Consider the following 24,952-nt stretch of genomic DNA (forward strand, 5'->3'; position numbering starts at 1 on the left):
CTTCGAACGAACCTTCGAAATTAGGCCCAGAACTCAAGAATGCTTAGAACAGTGTTATCAGGATTTCTTCGTCCGCACCGCATAATAAATAATCATTAAGGATTTACATCAAATTTCTTACTTACTAATGCTTAAACCTTCGATGGACGGTTCCATCGTCGTTTATAATTCTTGTTATGTCGAGGGTGATTTGAGAAATTGAATCGACGTTTCTCCATGACATAGCTCGCTTTAAAATCCACCCTCGCAACGGCTAGAGTGAAATCGAGGAAGAATAGCAAGGGGGAAAATAGATGAAGAAATGTAAGATTATGGGCGGAATCAAATTTTTCTTACGGGGGTAAATCGGAACAAAACGGTACTCTGGGGGATCGAGTCGCCGGAAGGCACGAGGTACATCGATAGTATTTGCCAACTTAATTATTACGTTTTGCGATATTTTGAGGAATGTAATTTATTATTTTTATACCCTGTATTAAACTATAATTCCCTTTGTTTTATTACATAATCGTCTGCTCTTATTGGAATCGAATGTCCTCGCTTTTAGAAAAATGCAAGATCAACCGATATTGTAAAAAATTTTCTTTCGTTTACTGCTCTGTCAGTTTTCGATAAAACGCGTAGTTTGAAAAAGAAATTTTTCCATCGCGACCAAACGTTTAAAAAGTCATCGAAAGAAAAAGACTTCTTTAAATTTGAACTGCTATCCGAAAATCCGTGGACAAAACGCAAGAGACAAATGGAATATCTACTTACAAGGGTGAGTAGCAGCGAATGGGTACTCGAGGGTGGGTGGTAACCGTGGCGTTGGAAGACCCGGGGGGCAGTGGTAGCAGAACATGCCGCCTGGCCTGGCCACCGTCCCACCCCCCGGCCCTCCACCTCCTCCTGCCCCTGGCACCTGCGGTTGACTCGACTGCTGCTGCTGCTGCTGCTGCTGCTGCTGTTGTTGTTGTTGCTGCTGTTGCTGTTGCTGATGATGCGTGTGGTGGTGGTTATTGTTCGGCTGGTGAGTGTGAACTGATCCAATCTGCAATTAGAGAGAAAGAGGGGTTACTTACGTAAGTCGTGCATCATTTTTCCAGGAAAGTGAATTAGAGGTTGTTAGACAATAGAGTCACTGGTATTTCTGGAAGATTTATCGGGGAAGGAGGGGAGGAATTATGTAATTGCTGGTTGTCGGTAACAATTGTTTAGTAGGAGGCTTAGTTGGAAGACAGGCTAATCGGTTTCTATGATAGACCGGAATCGAAGCACCGATAAACAGACGTTTAGTTCGTGTTTTGACAGAGTTTTGAGTACAACGTTAAAACGGAGTATGTTCGTTTGCAAGTTAATTACTATTTTTCAAATTTTTCATCCTTTTTCGTACAATCGCGTAGTCGCTTGTTGCTGCGTTATATCGTAAAAGCAGTTTATCCCAAAGAGTAAACACAATTTAAACTCGGTTTTAGGAAGAAAGGAATACGCGATGCTCGTCGAGATAATTTTTCATTAATTAGTTTGAAATAATTCGCTTATAATTTATCAAAGTACAAGCTACGCTTAATTTATATAAGATATTTCTGCGCAAACAATTACAATGGCAAACTAAGTATGTAGCGGTACACGAGTCAGAGGACAATTCAAATCCTGCTGTTGTTTTACCTCGGAGTATCAAGACCGCTAGTTTACGAGTAATGTGAGAACAAATAAACTCCGGGCAAAACGATGTCGCTGTTACATACAACCGTGAAACGTAGACGAATTCGAATTTTCCGGTTCTCCCCCGACCAGTGTAAATAAACGGACGCGATCGCGAGCGGAAGAGTTTCGAACAGTATCGAAGAGCATCAACGAGTATAAACGAGTATCGAGGTGAATCTACAGAGTTTCTCCGAGTATTTATCGAGTATTTATTCCGCGACTTGTATTTGTACCAAATACGTCTTCACGAATTCGTCTGTAAATAATTTATTTACTTATTTGTTTATTCAAAATATATTTTGCGGACTGCGACAGCAATATTTCGCTCAACCTAACAACGATCAATCCTCCACGCGTATAACCGGACTCTATCCACTTACACGCACGAAATAATTAACCATTAAATTGGATCTAATTACGTAAGTGCACGTAGAATGATAATGACGATATTGCCAAAGCAGTTGTTCGGAGATAACGACCGTATGGTCAAAGTTCTCCATAGGTTAAGTTTGAGTAACGAAATGGCCATCGACGTAAAAATCAATCGCATTTTCGCTTCGAAGCGATATCGATACCAACGAAGTACCTGTAATTGTGGGCTACCTACGATCCAAGCTTGTCTACCCGTGCTTTCCTCGCGATTGGTAAATCTTTTAACCAAGCTGCGACTACGATCTTTTCGCGAGATCGTGACTACGAAGTGCCTCGCGAGACCGATCGTACGTTTCAACCGGAAGCCCCTCGACGTTTCTCGTTTGGTTACGTACACATGCTATCACGTGCAACGTCCTCGTAACGAGCACCTCGGTAACCTGGCTACTTGCGATTTCCCCGAGCGATACTGGGATTTTCGAAAGCGGGCTGAAACGCGATTAAGAGAGAGAAGCCGACAAGGGGTTGGCGTCGGGCACGGGGGCCAAGAGGGCCACAGTGGAATCTAGATGGGAGAAGGTTCGAGGCATATAGGCGGCCGATTACGCCGATCCCCATTAGAGGGATTGTAAACTCCCGTAAATAAATAATGCACGTATAGGCGAGGAGCGTGGAGGGCTCTTTGCCTAAGCAGCCATCGGTCGGTGGAACTTAATAAACGGCGGGGTTATCAATTTATAATGGGTCGGCGTGTCGCGCATGCGCATGCCTACAGGGCCGTAGCTCTGCTTACATAACGGCGTGCACGCGAACAGCAAGCTTTAAACTCCGTGTATTCCCTAACTCTATGCTCTTCCGCCACCTTCTCCTCTATATACACGCGATTCTACGTTGCTTGCTTCCAACCACCGGCCGCACCACCGACCCACCGCCTCGCGAACCTTCCCTCTCGATCGTTCCCGCCGTTCCTCTCTCTCTCTCTCTCTCTCTCTCTCTCTCTCTTTTACTAGTTTCTCTCTGCCTTTGTTGCTCCTTCGCCCTTTGCGGCTCCGCTACAAGGGACAAATTGAATTTTAGATCATGCCGTGCTCTTCTGGGGTCCAGGAGAAAACCGAGGCGGAGAGACAGAGAGAAGGAGCGAGAGAACGGCAACGAATAGCGGTGGTGGGGCAGCCGGGTGGTTGGATCTGGGAGCAGACGTCGAGATGATACTAATTGAAATTTGAAATTGATATTAGCGAATTATTACCCCTCTCTGTCGCGCGCGCTCGCTTCAGCTTGGCCCAACGCAATTACGGCCGCGTGTCGGGTATCAAAAGTAATTGCTGCCAAACTTAACGAAATTTAGCCAATTTTCGTTTCGGCTGCCCGACCTTCCACGACGACGGATTACTGGCTCGGGTTTCGCTTTACGTATGCACGCAGCCTCCTTTCCGAGGGATCGCAAATGGAATTTCGGGGGTGATTTCGATGCTGCCCGTAAAACCATTTCGGTGCAGCGTCTTCGCTTTTCCCGGAAGTCGATGAAAAGTTCGAACCTCGTACGGTAACGCTTAGTCTGTATCGGGCCCTTAGAATTTTTACCTACGTATATTGGTCACTTTCGTTTATCAAAATTTCACCAATTTTCGCTAATTCGAAGTTTCACTTTGTTTTTCAAGTTTATTTCATTAAAGAACGCAACAAGTTCCAAAGACTTTCCGGTATCCGGTGTTCGTTGTTTCGGATAAAGGACAAACTATATTCACCCCCGAAAGAACGAATCCGCTAGTCCACTTTCTTTCTATATAACCCCAAAAGCAAACCAAAAATCAACCGAGACACCCTTTTTCACCCTCGTCTGTCCGCGCGCTCCAACATCAAACGTCGCGAGCCAGTGACACCATTAAATGGATCAGCCGATTAGTCGCAGGTAGAAAGAATCGAATCAACCCCTCTGAATACTCGGTAACAACCCTTGGTAGCCTAGGTTGGTCGAGTTAGACGCGTAATGACGGAACATACGCATCGACAGAAGGGACGAAATGTAGCGAGGCTAATCCGCGATGGGTGCCCCGGGGTGTCCCTCGAGCTCTGGCTGCTGCAGCAGGTCCTTAGCCCTTTCGATGTACGTACACGCCAGACGTGCTCCCTCGAAAATAAACCTGCGTGCGGTCCAGGGGTGTATTTGCGGTGTTCAACCAGCGGGGGCGAAACATTATGCCAGTGTTTTATTGTGCGATCATCCGACTGCACCCTATTCTAAGAGCATAAGGGATTGCGGCTTCGAGTGGAGTGTGTTTACACATTGGCACACGCGTCGGATTTGTTACACGCTCGTTACGTTACGAGTTTTCGTAGCCAGTTAGCGGGGTTCGATGGTACGTAGCTGGCAATTCGATTCGCGTCGACGTGGTTTCTATGATTCGCTTGTAATCGGGTTCGACGGGTGAGAAAATTCGTACAACGCGGCCGATACGTTACAGGAAATCGCGTTACACCATGGTACTTTCGAGTGTTTGACCAAATTTTCTATTTTCTTTTTCTCTTTCCTTTCTTCTCTTTTTACAAGCGCTTATATATCTTTGCGAAGAATTTGAAACGACATTAACCCAGATACGATCCGACTTCTTCTCCCAGTGTTTTCCAAAATAACGTTGTTTTTTCACGATGCGAAATGTTCGTTTGTTTATCTCGATCTTCAAGAGAGGAGAACGATATACGATCGAATTACCGTAGTTATTTCTTCCGGGTGGTTGCAAACATACAACTCGTCCTATTTTTCCGTGCTTAACACAGGCATGGAAATTGGTTCGTGAGAGCGTAGAGCAACCGATCTATCGATATCGATGCTGATGTCGACGCACCGGAGAGTGCCGGATAGTCCATTACGAAGTTTACGAAAATTACAGCGATGTTAGTCTCGTAACGGTGTGTGAGTAATGTACACATCCAATGGTTCGGTAACCCGGATTATGGACATCCAGTAATGCCGGTATTCAATTATTTGGGTACACGTAGGAATATCTTGTTACCGACAGTTCTAATTGCGCGGGGCCAGTGTTATCGAGTTACTGTAGTTTAACATCCTTGCAAGTATAGCGCATCATTTATGAGTATCGGAACACACAGCTCGTAATTAGATTTCAATACTGCGGATAATTAGATTTTTGGGCAAACAGAGAGATAGACCAGCCAGTAACGATCGCGAGTTTCGTTTTCTCTTCCCTTTCGTATCGCCAATAAGATTCTACGATTTGATAATTTTTTGAAAGACAGCGGATTACGAAGTTTGGAAAAAGTAAAGGCAGCTGTTGCTACGAGGCGTAAATCCGCGAGTGAATAAGCGAATTTCTCGTAATCCAGAAATCGTTCGCAGCGATTCGTGCCGAAGCGAAAATTCGCGTAGAAGCGCGATACGTTGCACGGTTGTCAAATATCCCGGCTGTTTAGATTCCGCGTGTGTAACACTGCGCTCATTAGAGAGCGGCGCTAATTGCATAATTGGTGCCGGCAATTACGAGCAAAGCGGTGCCGCGTCGGCTGACGTCAACATCCAATAATTCGGCACGCGACGACAATCGCGCGCTGCACCGCCACGCCATTGCGCAAATAGCACGAATCGCAATTAAAAGCGATAATACTGTAATTAGCTTGCTGTCACGCCTCGCCCCGTCGCTACCCTGTCGCTATTCTCCCGCTATTCTCTCGCTAATTTCTCGCTTCCGCGCGATAGCATCCTCCCCGAGTCGACTACGACACTAGGGGGTTGAATCCGGTAAACGCGCGACGGATTCCACGCTTTCTTGTCCCTCTCCGAGACTCGATACTGGCGTTTATTCGACAATTGCTATATCTTCTGATTAATTCCTTCTGCTAATTCAACGAGGTGAAACGGGGTTAGGTAAGTTTGTTCGGATTGTCGATAGTGATACAGGGGTGAGTTTGGGTGAAAAGTAAGTTTTACGAATAAAGCGAATTTTAATCGACTCTTTTTTTCCAATTGTTGATTCTATAGGAAAGTTGCGACTTAGATTTCGATCAGGTTTAAATCTTTGTCCCGTTCACACACGCCAACTACGTTTCACCGTTCCAGCGAATGTTAAACACAGAAAGCCATAAATTAATATATGCCCATGACCGAGGGGACTAAAATTGTCTAATTGATATAATCGAATTTAACGGAATATTAGTGCCAATGTTGATATTAACGGTAAATAATATTAATTGAAATCCGCGTTAATATTTATATCGTAATTGGTATTGAAATTTACTATTCCACAATTCTGCCCAATTTCCAATAATTTTTGTGCCATTCCCACGCGTGGAATCATCTATTCGTAGGACGTTTTTCGATGTCTGTTTCGAGTATCGAACTCGACTCTGTGTCAAGCTATACACCTACCTACGAAGAGAGACTGTCACGAACGGCTAAAAATCAAGCCCGAGTCTTCTATCGAGTCTAACTGCGTAAAATTCGTGGAGCGAGCAATTGGAACGACATCGTCGTGTCGTCGTACATTGGAAAACTTGACGGAGACGCGATTAACGAAGATTTCATTAGGGACAATATTGCGCTCGCATCGGCGCTCGTTGACCGACGGGGTCCTGGTTTCTTTATTGGCCGGCTGGAATAAATTGGAGAGAATTAATTAAGCGGCACAAATTGGATGCACCGTGTTAGCCCTTATTCCTGGATGACACAATTTAATAAGCATCTATTACTATACGACGAAGGCCCTTAGGTTCTAAAGTTGAGAGGAATGCGAAGGGCAAAGGAAACAAACTTTTGCGTGCTTTCGTTAATTGCGTTTGCTGCGTTGCAAAGTGACCGCTCTTTTTATTTCTTTCGACGCCGCATTAACGTCTTCTTCGCCTTTTTTCGAGTAGGATGTCGTCTCGTCTGCGCTATTTTGTCCAATAGATTTAATAAATTCGCAGTGTCAGCTTTTGCTGTATAACTTTCGGAAGTTACAATTTGTTGTAAAATATCGCGAGATAATTGTCACATCTGTTCCGCGACTTTTGACAGTATCGATCACGTTCAAAGTTATTCTTTTACTCGACGATTGAGGTAATAAGCTAATCGTAAACGGCGATAGAAAATTGGCCGTATCGCAATTCGCTCTCAAAATCTGTCCAATATCGGAGCAAAGCCGGCTGGAGGATCGGACCAGAGGCATGCCGGAGAGGCAGTGTTTCGATTGGCACGGGTCAAAAGGGAAGAGCGTGCCCCAGAACGTAATATCGTGTCGCGCACAATACAATTGTAGATCGGCTTCTTCAATAATATTACGGCATAGACGGTTAACGGGTTAAGAGCGCGCATTGTCGTCTCGTTGAAAAGAAATCGAGGACGAAACGAACTGTGGGTAAATATGCGCGGCGTAAGGCCATTTTGCCCCGACGATCGCGACGGCCAATTAGACGCCACGACATATACAGGGTGTTAATAAACGTGCAGAGAGACAGCGAGACTCTTTCGTACAGCGTAGAGGATCGTGCGTGCGTTTCGACGATGACAAATGCCTTGACACATCTGCGGACTAGTTTGTCTCAAATTTGATCACAGGCCACATCTGTGCTCTTATTCGTCCGGCAATGTCTACGTATCCGTGGTCGGTAATTTTCTGGGAATCCTACGGTGGAAAGTGAATTAGAGAAAATAAGAAGGACGTAAAAATTCATTTAAAAAAATCCTCTAGACGAATTCGAACGTTATATCGTTTTCTGTACTTATCTGGTTTTTCCGAACGACGTATATCTCTATCGCTTCCCCACCGAAACCCTCGTACGTAAGTGTACTTTAGATTATGGTACCTTTGATGCAGTCAATGAAATCAGGCTTTCAGAGAACGAATAAAGATGCCTCTAAATAGGGTGTCTCTCTCCTCTTGATTTATTTCCATCTACGATACTCGAACTGCATCCTCCGTATTACGCGATATCATATGACCATAAAATTTACCTTGAAAATTGTGTTTCTTTTACCGTCGAACTTATCATCGACTTATCACGAACATTAACTCGTAATGTCGAGATTCTTCAAATTTATTAACGATATTAGGTTTGTGGAGCGCGAAGGCCCTTGTATCTTCGCAGAGTCAAACGATGTAATTAAACGATTAAACGTCTCTCGTCGGAGATTCACATTCGGAAACACTTTTTCGATCGTTTTCTTCGTTAACACCCTGTAGAGAATCGCACGGCCCTGTCTATAGACCGCATCGAGTACGGTGTAATGTACTTTGGTTAAGCGCATCGGAGCATGCTCGTCGCCGAGTTAACGCATTTAATGGAGGTTAATTTTGCATATGGTATTGCTCCCCCGTGCCCTAACCTCTTTACTCGCGCACGCTCAACCATCCCCCGGATCGTAAGCTCACGACCAAACTACCCGAAATTACTGCCGGAGAACGGGCATCATTATTAAACCGGTCGCTCGATCTTTCCGGTTGATCGAATTATGCGGTTAAGTATTCAGTTACTTTAGTTCATCGTATCAGTTTTTTGCCTCGGATGTTGCTTCGACAAAAACTTCTTCTTCGCCCCCTTTTCCTCCCTTTTTGGTCGAACAGCTTTAACAGCTTTAAATCAAGATCGTCGGTCTTTTATCGTTTTCCTCTCGATTCTACCATAGTTTCAGGTTTTCGCAATCCTGGCTAATTGGATCGAATTTAGCAGTCGGATTTAACAAATATTCGTTTGATCAACCACGCTTCTAGCGTTTACATTTAATAATCGGCCATTCTTTCTCGAGATTTTAGAGGATTTTTCCAATTCCGTGTAATGTTTATCGGCGCGAGTGCTGAGAACGCGTCGTTGAGCGAGGATCAACGATGGAAGCATCGCTTCGCGCGACGATCGACGCGATAATCGAGGCGTCAACCCTCCCGGAGCGGTGCGCGACAGCCAGGATAAATCAAATATAAATGGATAAGCGGGAAATAAACCGAAAACCACCGGGTGGCCTGCTCGAACCGAAAGGGAAAAGCGGAACGGCCGGCTATGATCGAGCCTCGACCATCCTCACCCTTTTTCGTGCGGGGTGACTGCCATCACGGTTACGACGAAAAAAGTAAAAAGGGGCGAACGCGAAAAAATGCAGAAACGACAGGAAGTGCGAAATGGAAAAAAATAAGCAGCGACGGAGGAGCGAGAAAGAGGGATAAGTCGAGTGGAGCAAGGGAGACGAAGGATCGGGGCGAGGGGACAAAGGGGTGAGAACGAGAACAGAGGGTACGGAGGAAGCAGTATGGATGTTCGCTGGAGTGTACACATCGGGAAGGGCGTGTGCAATGCGGTGGAATCGAGTAGAGGCAAGAGTCAAATGGAGTTGGCTGTCGGTGTGAAGAGACAAGAGGAAGATGAGCGGTGTTGAATCAAGTGTTTATTACTCTCTGGTTTGATTCTCCCTCGGATTCCAGGGCTCGATTCTTTCTCCCGTTTTTTCTTTTCTTTTTCGCCTTTCACTCGATACCGCCGGAGATTTCCGTACGCAATAATAGAATCGAAGATTCTAACAATGTAGAGTCAAACAACGTAGGTAAGTGGAGAGATGTTGACGACTTTTTCGGTCGGAGATAAGCATCGTCGTCGTTAAAAGATTGACAGAAGCGATATCATTTTCTCGTCGTACACTGTCAAAGCAAAGGAATTTGATTCGAGGGAGAGCAGGCGGTCCGTAATGGCGTGATTTCTGGTTCCTGGACGCTTTTTCACGATCTATTTATCATTCCGGGACCATTCATCGTCCCCCTCTCAATTAATAGCCCGTATACAGCATCTTTGCAGCAGGAAGAAACGTCCCACGCGATTTCGTTCCGGACGATGGGTCGTGGAGAGATTCCGCTTCCGGATACCGTTCCATTCGGCATGCATTTATAGCCCTTAAACGACTGCCTCCCCTTGTAACGCATCGCCATTGTCGCGGCCAGTGATCTCGAGGGAACGAGCAAACATCTTGATTGTTTCGTAATAAACGTCCAAGCGTTAGACGATTGGCCTCTCGGCGACCAAATTCGATCGAACCTGGTCGCCTTCGTCGTGTTTCCTGCCACGCTTTCGCATTGCTCGTATCATACAAACGTAAAGTCCAGTGAGATCGATGACAAGATAAATTAGGATACACGACGAACGAAGAACGATATTTAACGGATGTCTCGTTGATAACTCGAGGAAAAATGTTCGTTTTAAGGGATTAAAATGTAACCGCTATCGCTTTGTTCGCTCGCTTCGCGACAGCGATTCCGTTCGCGACGTAACGTTCCAACGATGACAAACACACGCGCTACGACAGCAACACGGAGGATAGAGAGGAACGGACCCAACAAGAAGCGTCCGTGATGGCTCTTCATCGATGTAGCGATATACATTAAACGGGGAACCTGAACGAGAACGAGAGGCCGGGACGAAGAAGCATTGGCCGTGATTGAATTAATCTGTCAATTTGTCAATTACACGGATGAGTTTGTTTGGTGGCTGCGGTACGCGTACGTCTCTCCGTGCGTCTCCTCCGCGTTCATCGATCGCAAGTGGATCGTCGAATGTTTCTATACGTGTGTGCCTGCGTGAAAATCCTCGTGAACGGTGTCAGTGTGCTTGCGTGTATCTCTGTGTACACCTTGTACCTATGCTCCGTTCACGCTTGTGTTTAAGCTGTGTATGTGCGTGCGCGTGTGCGTGTGTGCGGCGTGCGTATGCCAGCGCACGTCTGTGCGCGGAATCGGGCATACGTAACCGCGTGGCTCGGGGCACAGATTCAACGAGCTCAATTGGCGCACCGAACGAGCAGGAGGATCGTATTGATTCTCCGGTTACATAGTCGCGGAGTAGAGACAGCTACGAGCCGGCTACTGCCTCGAGCAACCGGTCGTCTTTGTTTTAAGGCCGAGAGGAGTTACACGTTCTTGGGATCTTGAGGGATGATCGGCGAATCGCGAACGATATAGGAGATTCGGCGATTTTGCTTTTTCGCGATTCGCCTCGATAGGATTCTGGAAGATACGTTGATCGAAAAACGTCGAAGAAATCAGCTTGCTGGGATCTCGTTTCGGGCTTCCTGATAAATCGCGGACGATACAAAGATATAATTTTATTTAAATAACGTCAAAGTCTGTTCGTAACTTTTGATCGTCTCGTCTCTTCGCGTTTACGAAAAATCCTCTTCCGTGAAAGATCATCGGCGAATCGTCTGCTCGTCGAAAACGTTCTTCCAATCGACAAACAATAGTTAGCTCGGCCGCAAATCGTACGTCTCAGCCGATTACGGCAAAGAGAATACGAAATTACGCTATCGTATTTACCCAGCAGTGCTCCATTGTGCTCGTAGCTGTATCTAATTTGAAGTTCGTTCCAAGACGAGAGAGAACTTGGGCTTCTCGCGTTTGCCAGTAGATAGGCTCTTCCCGGCGATATAATATCGCGGCGGGGGCGGAAAGGGCGGAAGGCAGCGCGGGAACAGAGGGGTTTGTTGGAAGTGGCAGGATGGAGTGGTGGCGATGGTGAGGCCGGAGGGTGCGAGGGAACAGAGATAGGGGATGCGCAGTCGAGGGTTTCGCTTCCCGGTTTCGCCCCGAGGGCACCATTTCCAACGAAACCAAGCACGAGCAGGGACGGGATCTGGATCCTACTATATTCCAATTGCTTCCCTCCGTTTGATATGCGCCAATTTCGTCCAATATGTCGCGCCCCCTAGACCAACGCTTGCCAATCTTTTCGAGTAACGGTAACCAATAAGCTTGGTATCCTTATCGGTCCAGTGGACCACTGGAAATTCCTCTATCGTAGGTTAACTAATTTTTCATTAGGTTATCGAACATGGAGCGACCGATTTTTCGAGCGTAAAAAATCGCTCGGGATCTAGCGACTGAAAATCAATTTAGACGGTGGAACGTAGGTTCGAAACGATTCTGCCAGCGATACGCTCGAAGGAATGAAACGTGAAAGAATCGTGGCGAATAACAGTTCGATGAAACTCGATGAGCGAACATTTACTCTCTCGTGAATTACTTTCGTTATAATTTTCGATTATAATATAACAAGCGCTGCGCTGTTTTAACGAATTCTCATTCTCCTCTTGTCGTACTTTAAATCTCGTCTTTTCTCTATCGTCCCTCTGCTTCGGTGTCTCGATCGAATCCGATAAATCATTTCGTCGGGAAATCCCAGCTCCAAATTCGCTGGTCACGTGCTGACGAGTGACCAGCGGTTCGCTTGGTTGTCGTGTTTCCGCGTTAGAACATCATTTATATAGTTTATCGGCCTGGTATACTTTTACACCCTGTTCGTCGGATACCTCGGTGAATAATGCATAAGAAACTTCCCCGTGATCGTGGATGACCGATGCTTTTACGAATCTCAACAAGGTCGACAATTTCGCAAAGAAATTTCATAAAGATGTAGAACAAGATATAGAATAGAATATTTCACTTCGACGATCGAATCTTTTAAAGCGTCTTGGTGTCGATCGATTCTTTGGAAGGAAAAGATGCTTCCGAATTTTCTACACTTTTTTTTTTCTTTCGTGTCCTCCGTCGGTCAGTGGAATCGGCAGAGATTGGCGGTGACCTATTTCGAAGAGACCGTGCAAGCTCGATGAAGCTGAGTGAATTCACTCAACGGAAGCTACGCGGTGGGGATAGCTTGTAAACGTAACATAATGAGTTACAGAGGGGAATAAGCCAAATTTCCACCACCACGTTTGCCCACCCTCGCTATACCCGTCGAACCTTGACTGGCCATGGTTCGTCAACACGACTTCTAAAAAATGTTATATTCTATCCAATTTCTTTCTATGATTCCAATTTCTGTTCTTTACTTTGGTCGTTCTTACGCTCCAATTTGCAGTGAAATTTTCAGGGTTTCTGATTTTAATAGATCGCGAAAGCGAAAACAACGTGCTTCCATCATCAACGATCGATAAGGGAAAAACTTTTTTCACGAATCAAGAACCCTCGATCTTAAAATTCCTCGACTCTCGAGCCTTCGTTTATGACTCTGTCACACCCGCGTTACGAAGTCTAATAGTTACGTAAGACCGAACTCATCTTGCATTCATCGGTTATTCGTCAACGTCGCTAACAATCGCGCGATCACCCAACTTTCGTTGCTCATTACTACCACCTTCGCTCACCCTTGAACGAACCCCATCTCGGACCCATTAACACGTCCTATGATTCCATAAAATCTTGGGAAACAACGATTTTCAGCGAGTAGGCGCCGAAGAAAAGATATAAAGCGCGCGCAGGCCCGAAATGGCCCTGTTGGAGTTTTCTCGGTGCACGGAGGGTGAAAGGTGGAGGATAGTCGTAAAGAAAGTGCTCGAGTAAGAGGTGGAAGCAGTCAGTCAGGTAGAGAAGAAGCCGGCAAACGTGCCGGGAATGCATGTACGCTCCCTTACTGTTACTATCCTCCGCTTCCTCTCTGGCCCACCTCCGCCGGGACCCTTGCATCCCCCTTGCACCCCGCTTGCACACTCGCTCTGCTGTATTATTGCCCGGCCGTAAATTTCGCCCGGAAAGCGATTTAGCGAGGAAGCGGCAGGGATAAATCTTGAAAAAGTCGAAAAGCGTAAAACAGCAGCCTCCAGGCGAAAAGTGGGGGCTGCAGGACGCGCGGGAGCGGAGACCCTCCAGGGGTACCGATATAAGGAGGAACGGTCTCGATCCACCTTTTTCACTGCGCCTCTTCCCTTGGTTTCCACGAAGGATCCCCTTTTTCCCCTCGAATTCCCTACACACACCCCGGTGCACCTTTTCGAGCCAGGGGCGTGTCTGCGCCCTCCTACACACCCCCTCCGCCACGTGTGTGCATTTCACCGTGTAAACGCGACGCGCTTGCCTCCCTTAACCGACTCTCTCTTTTCCTCTTCTTCTCTCGTCTCTCTCTCCCTCTCTCTCTCTCTCTCTCTCTCTCTCTCTCTCTCTCTCTCTGATCTCCTTCCGTTACGCTGTTTCGACAAGAAGAAGAGCTTTCATCGTTTGGATGCGTCGATGTTAGATTTGAACGCGTTCGCGGGAGTAAATTGAAGGACTTGGTTTTCGGATATGTTCGTGTGGCTAATAGGTGGGTGCTATTCTTGGTTCGTGACGAACGCGTGGAAGATTCGTCGAAGTCAAATCGTACAGCAGGGTCTTTCCTTCCATCTTCGTGAATACATAAATTCTTAGCTCTTTCCATTATGTTTTATCAAATATATATTCGACGAGGAGAGATATAGAAGACTTGTAAATATCATTTAAAATGAATGGACAAACGGTGTAATGCTTCTGTTAATAATAGACATAGCGAAAAGCGTACGATGCAATCGTTGCGTTGATCTGTACGCTATGGAGTAACGTACTACCGCGAATTAATAGAGATCAATAATCAATACGTTGAACGATGAGTGTACGTAAGTAAACGGGTTGATTAGAATACACGTAGATTACACGTAGTACGATTAATCCTCTTTACTGGAGAGCGTTTATTTTTCAAAGTCGATAACAATTATTTTATGAGAAGAGCGCGTACGCGAGGATCCGGTGCCCTCCAACGCGCAGCGCGCAACACGTAAAATACAGATGGGAAGCAAGTAGCCGAAAATCGAGTCAATATCGAAACTCTTGCGAATTGCGCCGACCCAACGATACGCGATAGCGATTAAAGGTTAAATCAGCGATCGTGTGGAAAAATCATGACACAGGGCCACCTTGAAAACGCGCGAACAAAAATCGCGGCGTTTTAATCCCTTTGCGACGCGCGGGGTCCAGAAAGGGAGCGAGTTCTTTTTTTTTCTCGCGCTCGCGGGTTAATACGATTTGCAAATCCACAGTTTCGGCCACCGTGTGACGGCCACGAGCTACTGAATAAATGATACGACCCGATTCGAGGATTGCTGCATTATCCGTCCTCGAATTCGTTGCTGATGCCGGCAATTATTCATGACCGCGTGGCGCCACTGCGATTAAGAGTCAATTTCGTTCGAGACCGACGCTGGTCGAAAGTCTTCCAGCGGACGCTTCTCCTCGAACCGAACGATCCCGGGGCCACGAACTCCACGAGAATTATGCGTGATACATCGATCGATATAGCGTACGTATATAAATTTTATGTTCGACGACTTCCTCGTTCGACGATCGATTGTAAAGTATCGAGTCAGCGTATACGTCGTTTCTTCGAAGTTTCATGAACTAATACCGTCCTATAATTATTCGATTTCAGTGAACGATACCGAAAAAGAAGAGAATAATCGTAAGAAAAGCATCGCGAATAATCGGATTATATCGATCAAGAATGTTCTATTCCTGTTTGCGAGTGTGATACGATCTTTCGTGTCTGAGATTCGATTTTTTCGATGCTCTATATATCAACGCTATCAATTTCTTTCGAAGTCAAGAGACGCGGAGCATTGAATAAATACTTAAACGTTGCCAATAAAGTTTTCTAATCGTTGCCACTTACATCCATCAGCAATCCTCGACTGCTATATTTTTATCCAATTTTCTTTCATTCATCGAGAACATTGCGCAAGTACCCGTAATACAATGTTACGCCCGTATTGAATTAAATATCGCGAACGGAGACACCAATGAACCAATGCGAAATTAAATTAAATTTAAGTTACTTAAGCGCAATTTAGAGCGAGCTATCTGCTTTGCTTCAAGCGCATTAAACGCACCAGCCTCTCTAAGCACCGTCGTTCAATTGTCCACCATGTTGTATCGGTCTATTTCTTTTCTTTCTCCTTTCGCTCCTCTTTCTCTCGTGTTTCTCTTGTTTTTTTCCTTTTTTTCCCCCCACCCCTCGTCTCTCCTGTAAAACATCCATTTTTTTCGACGAATGCTCGGGATTTTTCGAAACGACTGCGTCGGAAAGTGCTCGCACAAACAAATCGATCAATTTGTAATTAAATCAGGGAGCTCGTTGCGCTCTCCGCGAGTGCTTCTGTCAACAGCAGCGCCGTCGATTTATTTAAATTCGATTTAAATCCCGACGAGCTGTGTACTTTTCGCCCAAAAATAATTAAACATCGACTCCTCTGGCGGTTTATTTTTTTTTTTTTTTTTCATCTTTTCTTCGATTTATTCCATTAAATTAAGTCATTCGCGCTGGATAAAATGGAAATCGAAATTCGATGAATGTCGGTTGAAAAAAAAGTGGCTCGTTCGATAGTTTGTATTCGAACGTTAGGCAATACGTTACGTACGTACGTGGTTGTGGATGCCAGCTTATGCAAATTCCACGAATTTTGGAAAAGTGGATCGCGCGACTTAAGATCAGCCAGTCGTTCTATTAAATTCGTAGCTCGTCGTTTTCATAGATTCGGTTAAACGTAAAATCGATGAAACGACCGCAAAATCGAGGTAAACGTTCTTCGAAGCGCGATAAAGTCTTCTTTCGCTCTAATTTCCGATACATACGTCTTTCGACGAGTGGCAACACGACACTGCTACTCGACGCTATTAATTAACTCGAGTTCGTATTAATCGTCCGGATACGAAGTTAATCGTTCGTTGCGTTCGAATCGACTGTGATCGCGTTAGTTTCAAGCGTTGCTTACATAATTTGCCGGCAGATTGCTATTTAACCGCGTTACTTTTAATCGACGTCGCCTTCACAGAAGAGGCTTCCGCGGTGCTTTCCCATCGGTTGATCGATAATTGCAATTTGATCCATCGTGTCTTTTTTCTTTTTCGCTTGCTCCGTCCTTTTCCATTAAACGTTTCGTTAAAAATTTAACTTCAACGTCTGATCGAATTTTACGTCGATTCCTTAAGCATACAGCTTTCGCGAATATCCAATTTCTGACTAATTTTTGCTCGGTGATTTCAATCGTTCGCAAAAGATAAAGTAATCGAAGTGATTTTGTTTTTATATCGCGTTAACGTCGCGTAGTGAGCATTTTCGTCGCCGACTTCCGAGCGAACATTCCGCGAATGAAAATTGATGGGAATAATTAATTTATCCGAACATCTGTCCTGCTTGATAGGTGTGAGTTAGCACGAATTTAGATCTATCGTTTTGTTTGCGACTAGTCGAGTTAATGCGATCTTCATTCGCTCGCAAATGTGAACGTACGATATCGTCACGTGAAAAAAGAGAAGTAAAAGGCGAAATTGAAAATGAGTTACCCTGGAAACACTTTTACAAATAAACGTGTGTTGAAAACGACGCTGAAGGAAGTCCACGGTTGCCAATAAAGATCGTTGAAGTATTTTATTGACATTTTATGACGCTTAGTCACCGCCGTTGATTCAACGAAGTAAATTTAAACGATTCTCGAAAACAATATGCAGTGTACAGTGTACAACGAGCAACACAGTGGAAGAATATATCGGTAAAACTGTCGTTCGTTGTTCGTTTGGAAGAACACGGCAACGTTCCGCTAATTATTTCGTGATTATCGACAGAAGCAGGAAAAAGCAGGAGATAGAGTACACGCGTATGTCGAGAAAAGCAAGGTTATCGAATAGAAAGGTGAATCGCACTCGACGAGATTTCACGACCTCGCGAGTGTCCTCATCCTCCGGTTATGTAGGCATACATACGCGTCTAGAGGAAGTCACCACACCGTGCACGGCGTAGAATAAACGGTCAGTGACGCGCGGTAATGGCCGACATCCTAATCCTGGCCCCCTACAGCTTAATGCCATACACTCCGCAATGATAATGCTGCATGTGCTTTTTGTCATTACCAGTAGTCACCGTTCTACCCCGTAATGAGCATCGCCGCGTCAGCTCCTTCGCTAGGATTCGCCGTTACCCGATATCTTGCGATCGACCCTCTCTCCTCGATCGCGTTACGAATTTTCATCCGGTTCTCCAACGAGTCGTTCCGCGATTTCTCACTTTTGCGTCGGATCGCTTCTTTCTTTCCTATTTCCGTTGCGTTGCTAACGGAGAATCGTTTAAACCGGACAAACCGATAATTTCGCTGAACGACGAAAGAGCTCGATTCGATGATAAAAGATCGAACGAGCTTCTATCCGTCGATCAAAGCCTGTAAACTGTATCCGAACTAGACTCTAAACTGCGTTCGTTTAATCTATAAAACGAATAAGAGGTAGCATCTCGTGTATATACGCCACGTAAGAGAATCGCACGGTTACACGGAATACGTGCTGTAATTTATTCTTCGCTCGTTCATGACTCGGACTTTATTCGGATAATTCGATCTAACCGAGGTACGGATAATTATAATCGAGATGCTACTGTATGTGAAGATGGAAAAACGTGCGGGTAGGTTGGACCGAACACGCGTGATCGTCACAGGCAAAGACATGACGTCACAGGTCTTGACCCCCTACTTGTACGTATAGATATAGTGGCGTTCCGAAGCGTCATCTGCGGGCCCAAGACGTGGAGAGACGAGGAGGAAGCGGAGCGGGAGAGGTGGCCCGCAGCTGCCGCCCTGGCTGCCAACACAATAATATCTAATTAATTTATTAATGAGGTTAAGTTGGCAGGATTGGACGGCAGACAGCGCGAGCCGCCGGTTCGTACGGCGTTGGCCCGTTTTACTGGAACGTCTTTTCTCTCGTTTGCTCTCTTTCTCTCCGCTGCTTCTCTCGTCGCGAGAATGAATTAAGCTTAATCAGAGCAAAAGTGTTGGGCGCGCGTGCGAGCAGGGCCGCAACGGCCCTTCGCGCTTTCCAACGTCTTCTCGAATCTTTGCTTTTCCATCGTGTTTCATTCTCGGTTACCGGCAGCCGCTTGCCCTACGATCTCTTTAACACGTATCGTTTATATCGATGATATTGTACTCGTTCGTTACTACGAGACGAAACTCGGACAAGTTGCTTCTCCATCGAAATGAATCTCGCCACTAGAATACTTTTAAACGATCGCGCGTAGCTTAACGACATTATATTTTGATGCAACCTCTATCCAAGAATCATGCGACAATCTTCAAGATCGTTATCGATCGATTCTAATTCACGGCGCCACGGATTTTAATCCGTTCGACAACGGTGCGATCGTTCGATCGATTCCAACGCCGTGCTTGGCTTTCTCGAATATTCCGTTCAACGAATAGAAGCACAATTTATATTTATACCGATTGTCAGCTTGAGCCTGCGTGTCAATTAAATCCATCAATTACATCGAATCGTTTAACCCGACCTTATCGTAATGTCTTGTTGACAATAGCCTTAATACGTTATATTATAAGATTTCATAAGTTACCTTTTTGCATCCACGCTTTTACGATCCTTCGTTTTAACCGTTCGATCGAATCGAGTGTTCGAGGCATCGACGGTACGAGTTTATTCTGTTATTGGTACTTGAGGCGTTCGAGTGCACTTCGTCGTGGCTACAAGTCAAATAACATGGCGGAATGACGTTCGTTCTCGAGATCGTCGCGGTGTAAAAAAATGCTCGAAGAACGGAATCATTCGGGAAAAATCATATCGCGTTAAATTCCGACTCGGCTCTCCAGCGGAAGCTTCGGCTGTAGACAGCTCGAGTCCCCGGAGGGATTCACGGTGCCGGTTGACGAGAACGAGCACGGACAGCCGCCCTTATACCCATCATCGTCAACCTCTTTCCAGCGGTTCGTTCAGCTTCTTCTCTCGGCGAAAATCCCCTCAACGGCTATCCTGTTATTACGTGGCCATAAAAAACAGTCGCCTTTCACGGCCACCGTATGGCGTCGCGTCGCATCGCGTCGCAGATATCCACGATGCTTTCTATCCCGAAACTACTGGAATCGCACGGCGAAACGATCGAAACGGAAACTAAAGGTCGGCCAATGGATCGTATTGGAATAATTCGACGCGATCGTCGAACAATCGCGCTGCATTAGTTATTAGACGATAAAATACGAAACGATGGAAAATCGCGAACAAATATCGAAACGATAAAGAGACGATGCACGGAAGACCGAGCCAAATGAATAGTCGAATGTGCATATATTTGCGGTGGTGGTGAATTTAAATACTCTGACGCGTTCACTCTAGGACCGATACGCCTGCAAAATTGAGTTGCATTTGATTCGGCTGTTTGTGGAATGTTGTTTTTGATGGTACTACGGCTTCGAAACAAGTGATTCAAAAGTGAAAAAAGAAGAAATAGCAATCGGAAGAAATACGCGTAATAAATTTGGAAATTTGAGAGAATAACGCGCGGAGTTAAAAATTCCTCGACCGATTAAATTTAATCGCATGATATCGTATCGAAAAGGTACTGTATAAACAATTGTTAAACGATTCACAAATTACTATAGTTTGGTCGAAATGCGTTTAAAGCATTGAATCAATATTCAAAGATTCAAAGTACCGTTTGTGGTCTTGCGTCATTTGCAAATATTCGAGGTAAATATTTTTGATGCGTTGCGTCAGTAATGTCAATGATTTGACACGCGACAAACGACGAACGCCAGCAAAGTGTAAAAATTCGAAAAAGACGAGAAATATTTTATGACGTTGGAAAAGATTCGTGAATCGAACGGTATCATCTTCGAAACAGCGCGCACACTTCCGCCCGATACAAAATTAAACAACGATATCGATTTTTCGAATCGAATACGTTTGGTAACACTATCGATAGCAACTAATAGCTATAAAATATCATTTATTTTAAACGAGATAAAATTATTCGATGTCAAACTCGGTGATTCTGATCCGTCGGATGCCATGATCTGCGACTATAGTTAGTTTACTTTCTGCCGTAGTTCGTAAATAAGCAAGTACTCCCCGCGAACATCACCTGGCAAGTATTACTTGAAATATACCATTCGGATATATTTATTTTATTTACGGAAATTGAAGGAGATGCAAAAGCAGACGAGTAACGGCAAAGAAGTTATGGGAAATGATACTGTATTTGTCTATCGGAGATTGTAATTTATAAGCACATTAAAGTGCATAGGCATTATACGATATTAACAATTCCTGCCATTACAATTGTACCGAAACGATTGAAACACTTGATTCTTTCGAATATTATCCAATTTTCTCAAGCACCCTATCAAACATAATTGAAAATATAGCCAAATGCTATTATAGCGGGTTCAAACTGGTAAATTAGCTTGGTACGAACCAGTTACACTTAAGGAAATCCCTTGCTGAATTAATTTATTCGCGAAAACTGTTGCGAGGCTGTATACAACTGAAAACTCGTCCATTACATTTTTATCCGTAAACCTTTGATAAATTTGTCGTCGATAAAAATGTCCTGTACTAAAAATTCACGAGTATATTTGAAATTTCTGTTAATACGTGCACGTTGTACTATCATCGTTGTCCGACGAACTAAGGCTTCTGCTACTTTTTCTGCTGGTATTTTTTTCCCAATTGTACCGAATTATATAAAATACGAAATTTTAGAAAATGTTCGTCTTTTACAATTCGAGCGCCGAAGATGCTAAAATTGTTCGTCGAATTGCAGTAAGGAAAGAAAAATTTAGATTCCTCTCGGTCGTACAGTCCGGGATTAAGAGTTGAAAAGGAAGATCGTTGGGAACAGTTGGAATATCAATCGCTCACCTTGACCAGGGGTGGACTATGCGTAGGTGGATGATAGTGTCCCGAAGAAGGGCTCGCGGGCGGCCCCGCGCCCCCGGGTGAAATGGTACCGCCTCCGGGGGTGAGAATCCTGGACTCGTGGCTGAACAACACTTTCCCGATTACCTCCGCACCCTCGCGGATCACCGTCGACCTTCCGAACCCCTTTACCGTGCGACGCGCTCGCGAGATCCACGATCTACCCCGAACCTTGTCTTCCCGCCAACCGTTTCCCTACAGTCTTCCCGATCACTGACACAACGATGATTTACTCGTGCCCTCGTTTAACACTGACACCAGTTTCTCGTCGTATGTTATTTATTACTTTCGATAATATATACTTGGACGTGCGGATAATATTCGTCGACGACACTTTGGAAACATCAGACCGGCAACGAGTCTTTGAGGTTTCTGTTCTTGCTTCGGCACTTTGATTCGCAAACACTTGTTGAATTGTATCGTTGTTCGGTTAATAAACGCACTGTTCGAGATGTACGTGGCGGAGTTTGCCTGTTTCCATTGGTATCTGTAGGCTCTCGTGAATTTTGGTGGCGAGTCGTTGAAAGTTCGGTCGACCTGTTCGATCCTTAGATTTTCCCTCGAGGCAGATGCACATACCCGACAGTTTTCGAAGATCGCAGACGTGAATTTCCGATCGGAATTGAGGTATACGAAAGTTTCGTCGAACCAGCTGATCGACGCGCAAGAAACGAGTATCCGTTACGCGTCACTTACTCGAACAACGTCCTCAAACTTTCTTCACGAGCCCTCCTTATTCACAGCAATTAGTCAGTCTTCTACGAGAAGTCTTCCATCTTTAAACTTCTCCTTCCATCAAGCTCCAATGAAACTTCTACGGGAATTCTCGATCATCCAGCTGACGCGAGATGACATGGATCACCTAACAAATCTTAACACCAACGATCTTACAACGGTATTCACCTAGTCCTCGATCACCTCGTCCTCTCTCTCTTTCTCTCTCTTCTCTCTCTCTCTCTCTCTCTCTTTCTCTCTTTCTCTCTCTCTCTCTCTTTCTCTCTGGAGTTCTAACACGGAGTCTTCGAATAAAAAGACGTTTTCCAAGAGAATCTCGTCCTCGACACTGTTAACTCATCGAGTCCTCGGGTCCTTCTCGACAGCATCTGTGATGTTACGAGCGGAGCTTGCACCGATCCGATCGCTGCGTGATGTTCGAACGAGTATGATCCGCGGGCCGTGATCGTGTTGGCCGAAAAACCGGAGGAGTCGCGATTCGAGGCGTCGAAGAGGGTTCCAGAGCTGGATTGTGTGTCGCGATACGGTGTCGCTTCGACGGCCAGGCAGCAAAAGCGTGTTCGATAGGCGGAACCACGCAGGCGTCGAGCGACTCGCGAGGCGTGGTCTACGATTTCTCTTCTCTGTTCGACCATCCGAGTTGATCGCGTCGTTGCAACCGCTTTACGCGGGGGTGGCGGAATCGCCACGTGGTTTTATTGGCCAAATAACGCGTACGACAAACATCCCTACCGTGGGCAACCCGAGTGTCTCCCCGTGTGTTGTAACTCACCCTCGCATCTACGCGTAGGCACTTTGGACGAGAGGAGAGGCAATAGTCGTCATGGTGTAAATCGTGTTTACCCCTCGTCCATAGTGATTCTCTCGTTTGTATCAGCCGCGCTCCACCTCGACCCCCCGCCTCTCTCCCTCTCTCTCTCTCTCTCTCTCTGCTCTTCGAGTCGCTCTTCGTTTATCCTTGTTTGTCGTGGCTCGCGAACAATCTCCCTCTCCGAGGAAGGACGAACGCGTCGTGCTGTTCATCCTCCTTCAGGCCGTATCTTGGACGACGTTCCTGGCTCTTGCATGCCGGACATTTGGCCAACTCGCAACTAAGCGCAAGAACTCGTGTTTGTATATACGTATACGGACGTGAACGACGTTTGCCTCTTCGCGGTTCACTCTGCACCTACTTGAACGCTTTCTTGTGTTTGAGTTTCGCCGAGAGGCTCTTAAGATACGTATTATAATTTTCGGTAACTGAGTCGAATTAATCCGTTATACGCACGAGTTACGTCGTTCTTGTCCCTTTCTATCTTTATTTTACGTATTTCGACAGTTAAAATGCGTCCGAATATCGTACACTCGGTCGTAAGAGTCTTCGCTATTTCTCTTTACGAAGACATTTTTTTACCTGAAGACTTCAAAAAACTTTGAAAGTGCTATTTGGAAGGACGACGTATCGTACGAGCCGATTCCACGGAAAGAAACGTCGGCTCCGTTCAAATTGAAAGCAACGTTGTATCTCTTTCGATGAACAAAAATTGAAATCAACCTTGGACCGAGTCGGGTCTCAAGGCCAATAAAAGTAACAAAAGAGAAAGAAGAAAAAGAAGTGGATAAAATCTGATACAAGGAATCCGGCGTCTCGATTTTTCCGCAATTTTCCCGAGGCTTGATCGGTTCCAATTTCATCCCCTATCGAATTGCGCTTTGCCGGGAATTCAAGATACTCGTATATTCGCCAAGCAAAAACGTAGAGCCTTCGCCGATGACGTTTTCGAATCAAATACGCACTTATCCGTGTCCATATATTCTCTTTCCATTTGATTCTTCCAACCCTTCGGGGATAGCCCTGATTTGCGATGGCCGGGGAGCGCGCGTACGTAAATCAACGCGATAGGAAAATACCGTGAGGCGATGCCGATCGGAACGTAAGACGCAGAGCGGAACGGAAAGGGACGAGACCTATGGAAATAAAGAAGAGCGAATCGAAGAGAGCGAAGAAGAAAATGTGAAGATAAATTGATATATAGGCAAAGATAAAGAAAGGTTGAACGGATAAAGTGGATAGAATTGAAACGACGTAAATATGTTTGCCGGCAGAAATTAAAGTCCGATGAAAGTAAGACAAGAAAATACGACCAAAATTGTAAAATATACTTAAAGAAGAGGAATAAGGTCATACGTATAATTCTGTTTTATATCAAATCAGGATTGACTACTAAATAGCTACATATAGGCAGAGAACGAAAGTAAATGATTAGGGAAGACAACAGCGAAAACGGACGGAGAAGCAATCGGAGAACACAGAAGTACTAAATTCGAGGAAAGGGAAACAGAGACAGGAAGGAGTTAGGAGAATAATCAAGTTTCCTGATGACTAGATTACATCGGTCTACGCTTGCGAACTACGTACCACGTATAGAGTACCTATACCGCGTATAGCTAGTCCGCCCTCTATCATACCGACTCCATTGGAAATATCCGGTTATCTATTCCCAATTTTTCCCCACCGTTTACAGGCATGATTTTCTTTCCGCGACAGGGGACAGGGAGTAGATTTGCGAATCGTTTCGCTTTGCTGGCTTTTAAAACGATAGAGAACGGTAAAAAATTAGTCGCAAGAAAATATCGCGAAACAACGTTCTACTCTCCCTCTCTCTGTTTACGTTTCC

At 45.3% G+C, this 24,952-nt stretch overlaps 1 protein-coding gene across 1 annotated transcript in view; it reads right to left on the bottom strand.

The window, feature by feature from the left end:
* LOC126872511 (paired mesoderm homeobox protein 2B) overlaps positions 1–22,864 on the bottom strand; it is a 39,607-nt gene extending 16,743 nt beyond the window's left edge. The window contains exons 1-2 of the mRNA XM_050632577.1: positions 21,504–22,864; positions 757–1,030 (exon numbers count right to left, since the gene is read on the bottom strand). Coding sequence (XP_050488534.1) covers positions 757–841 — 85 coding nt within the window. The 5' untranslated portion in view covers positions 842–1,030; positions 21,504–22,864. The remainder of the gene's footprint in view (positions 1–756; positions 1,031–21,503) is intronic.
* Positions 22,865–24,952: the final 2,088 nt, after the last annotated feature.

The sequence above is a fragment of the Bombus huntii genome, chromosome 13, assembly GCF_024542735.1.
Source record: "Bombus huntii isolate Logan2020A chromosome 13, iyBomHunt1.1, whole genome shotgun sequence".
In the NCBI taxonomy this organism is placed as follows: Eukaryota; Metazoa; Arthropoda; class Insecta; order Hymenoptera; family Apidae; genus Bombus; species Bombus huntii.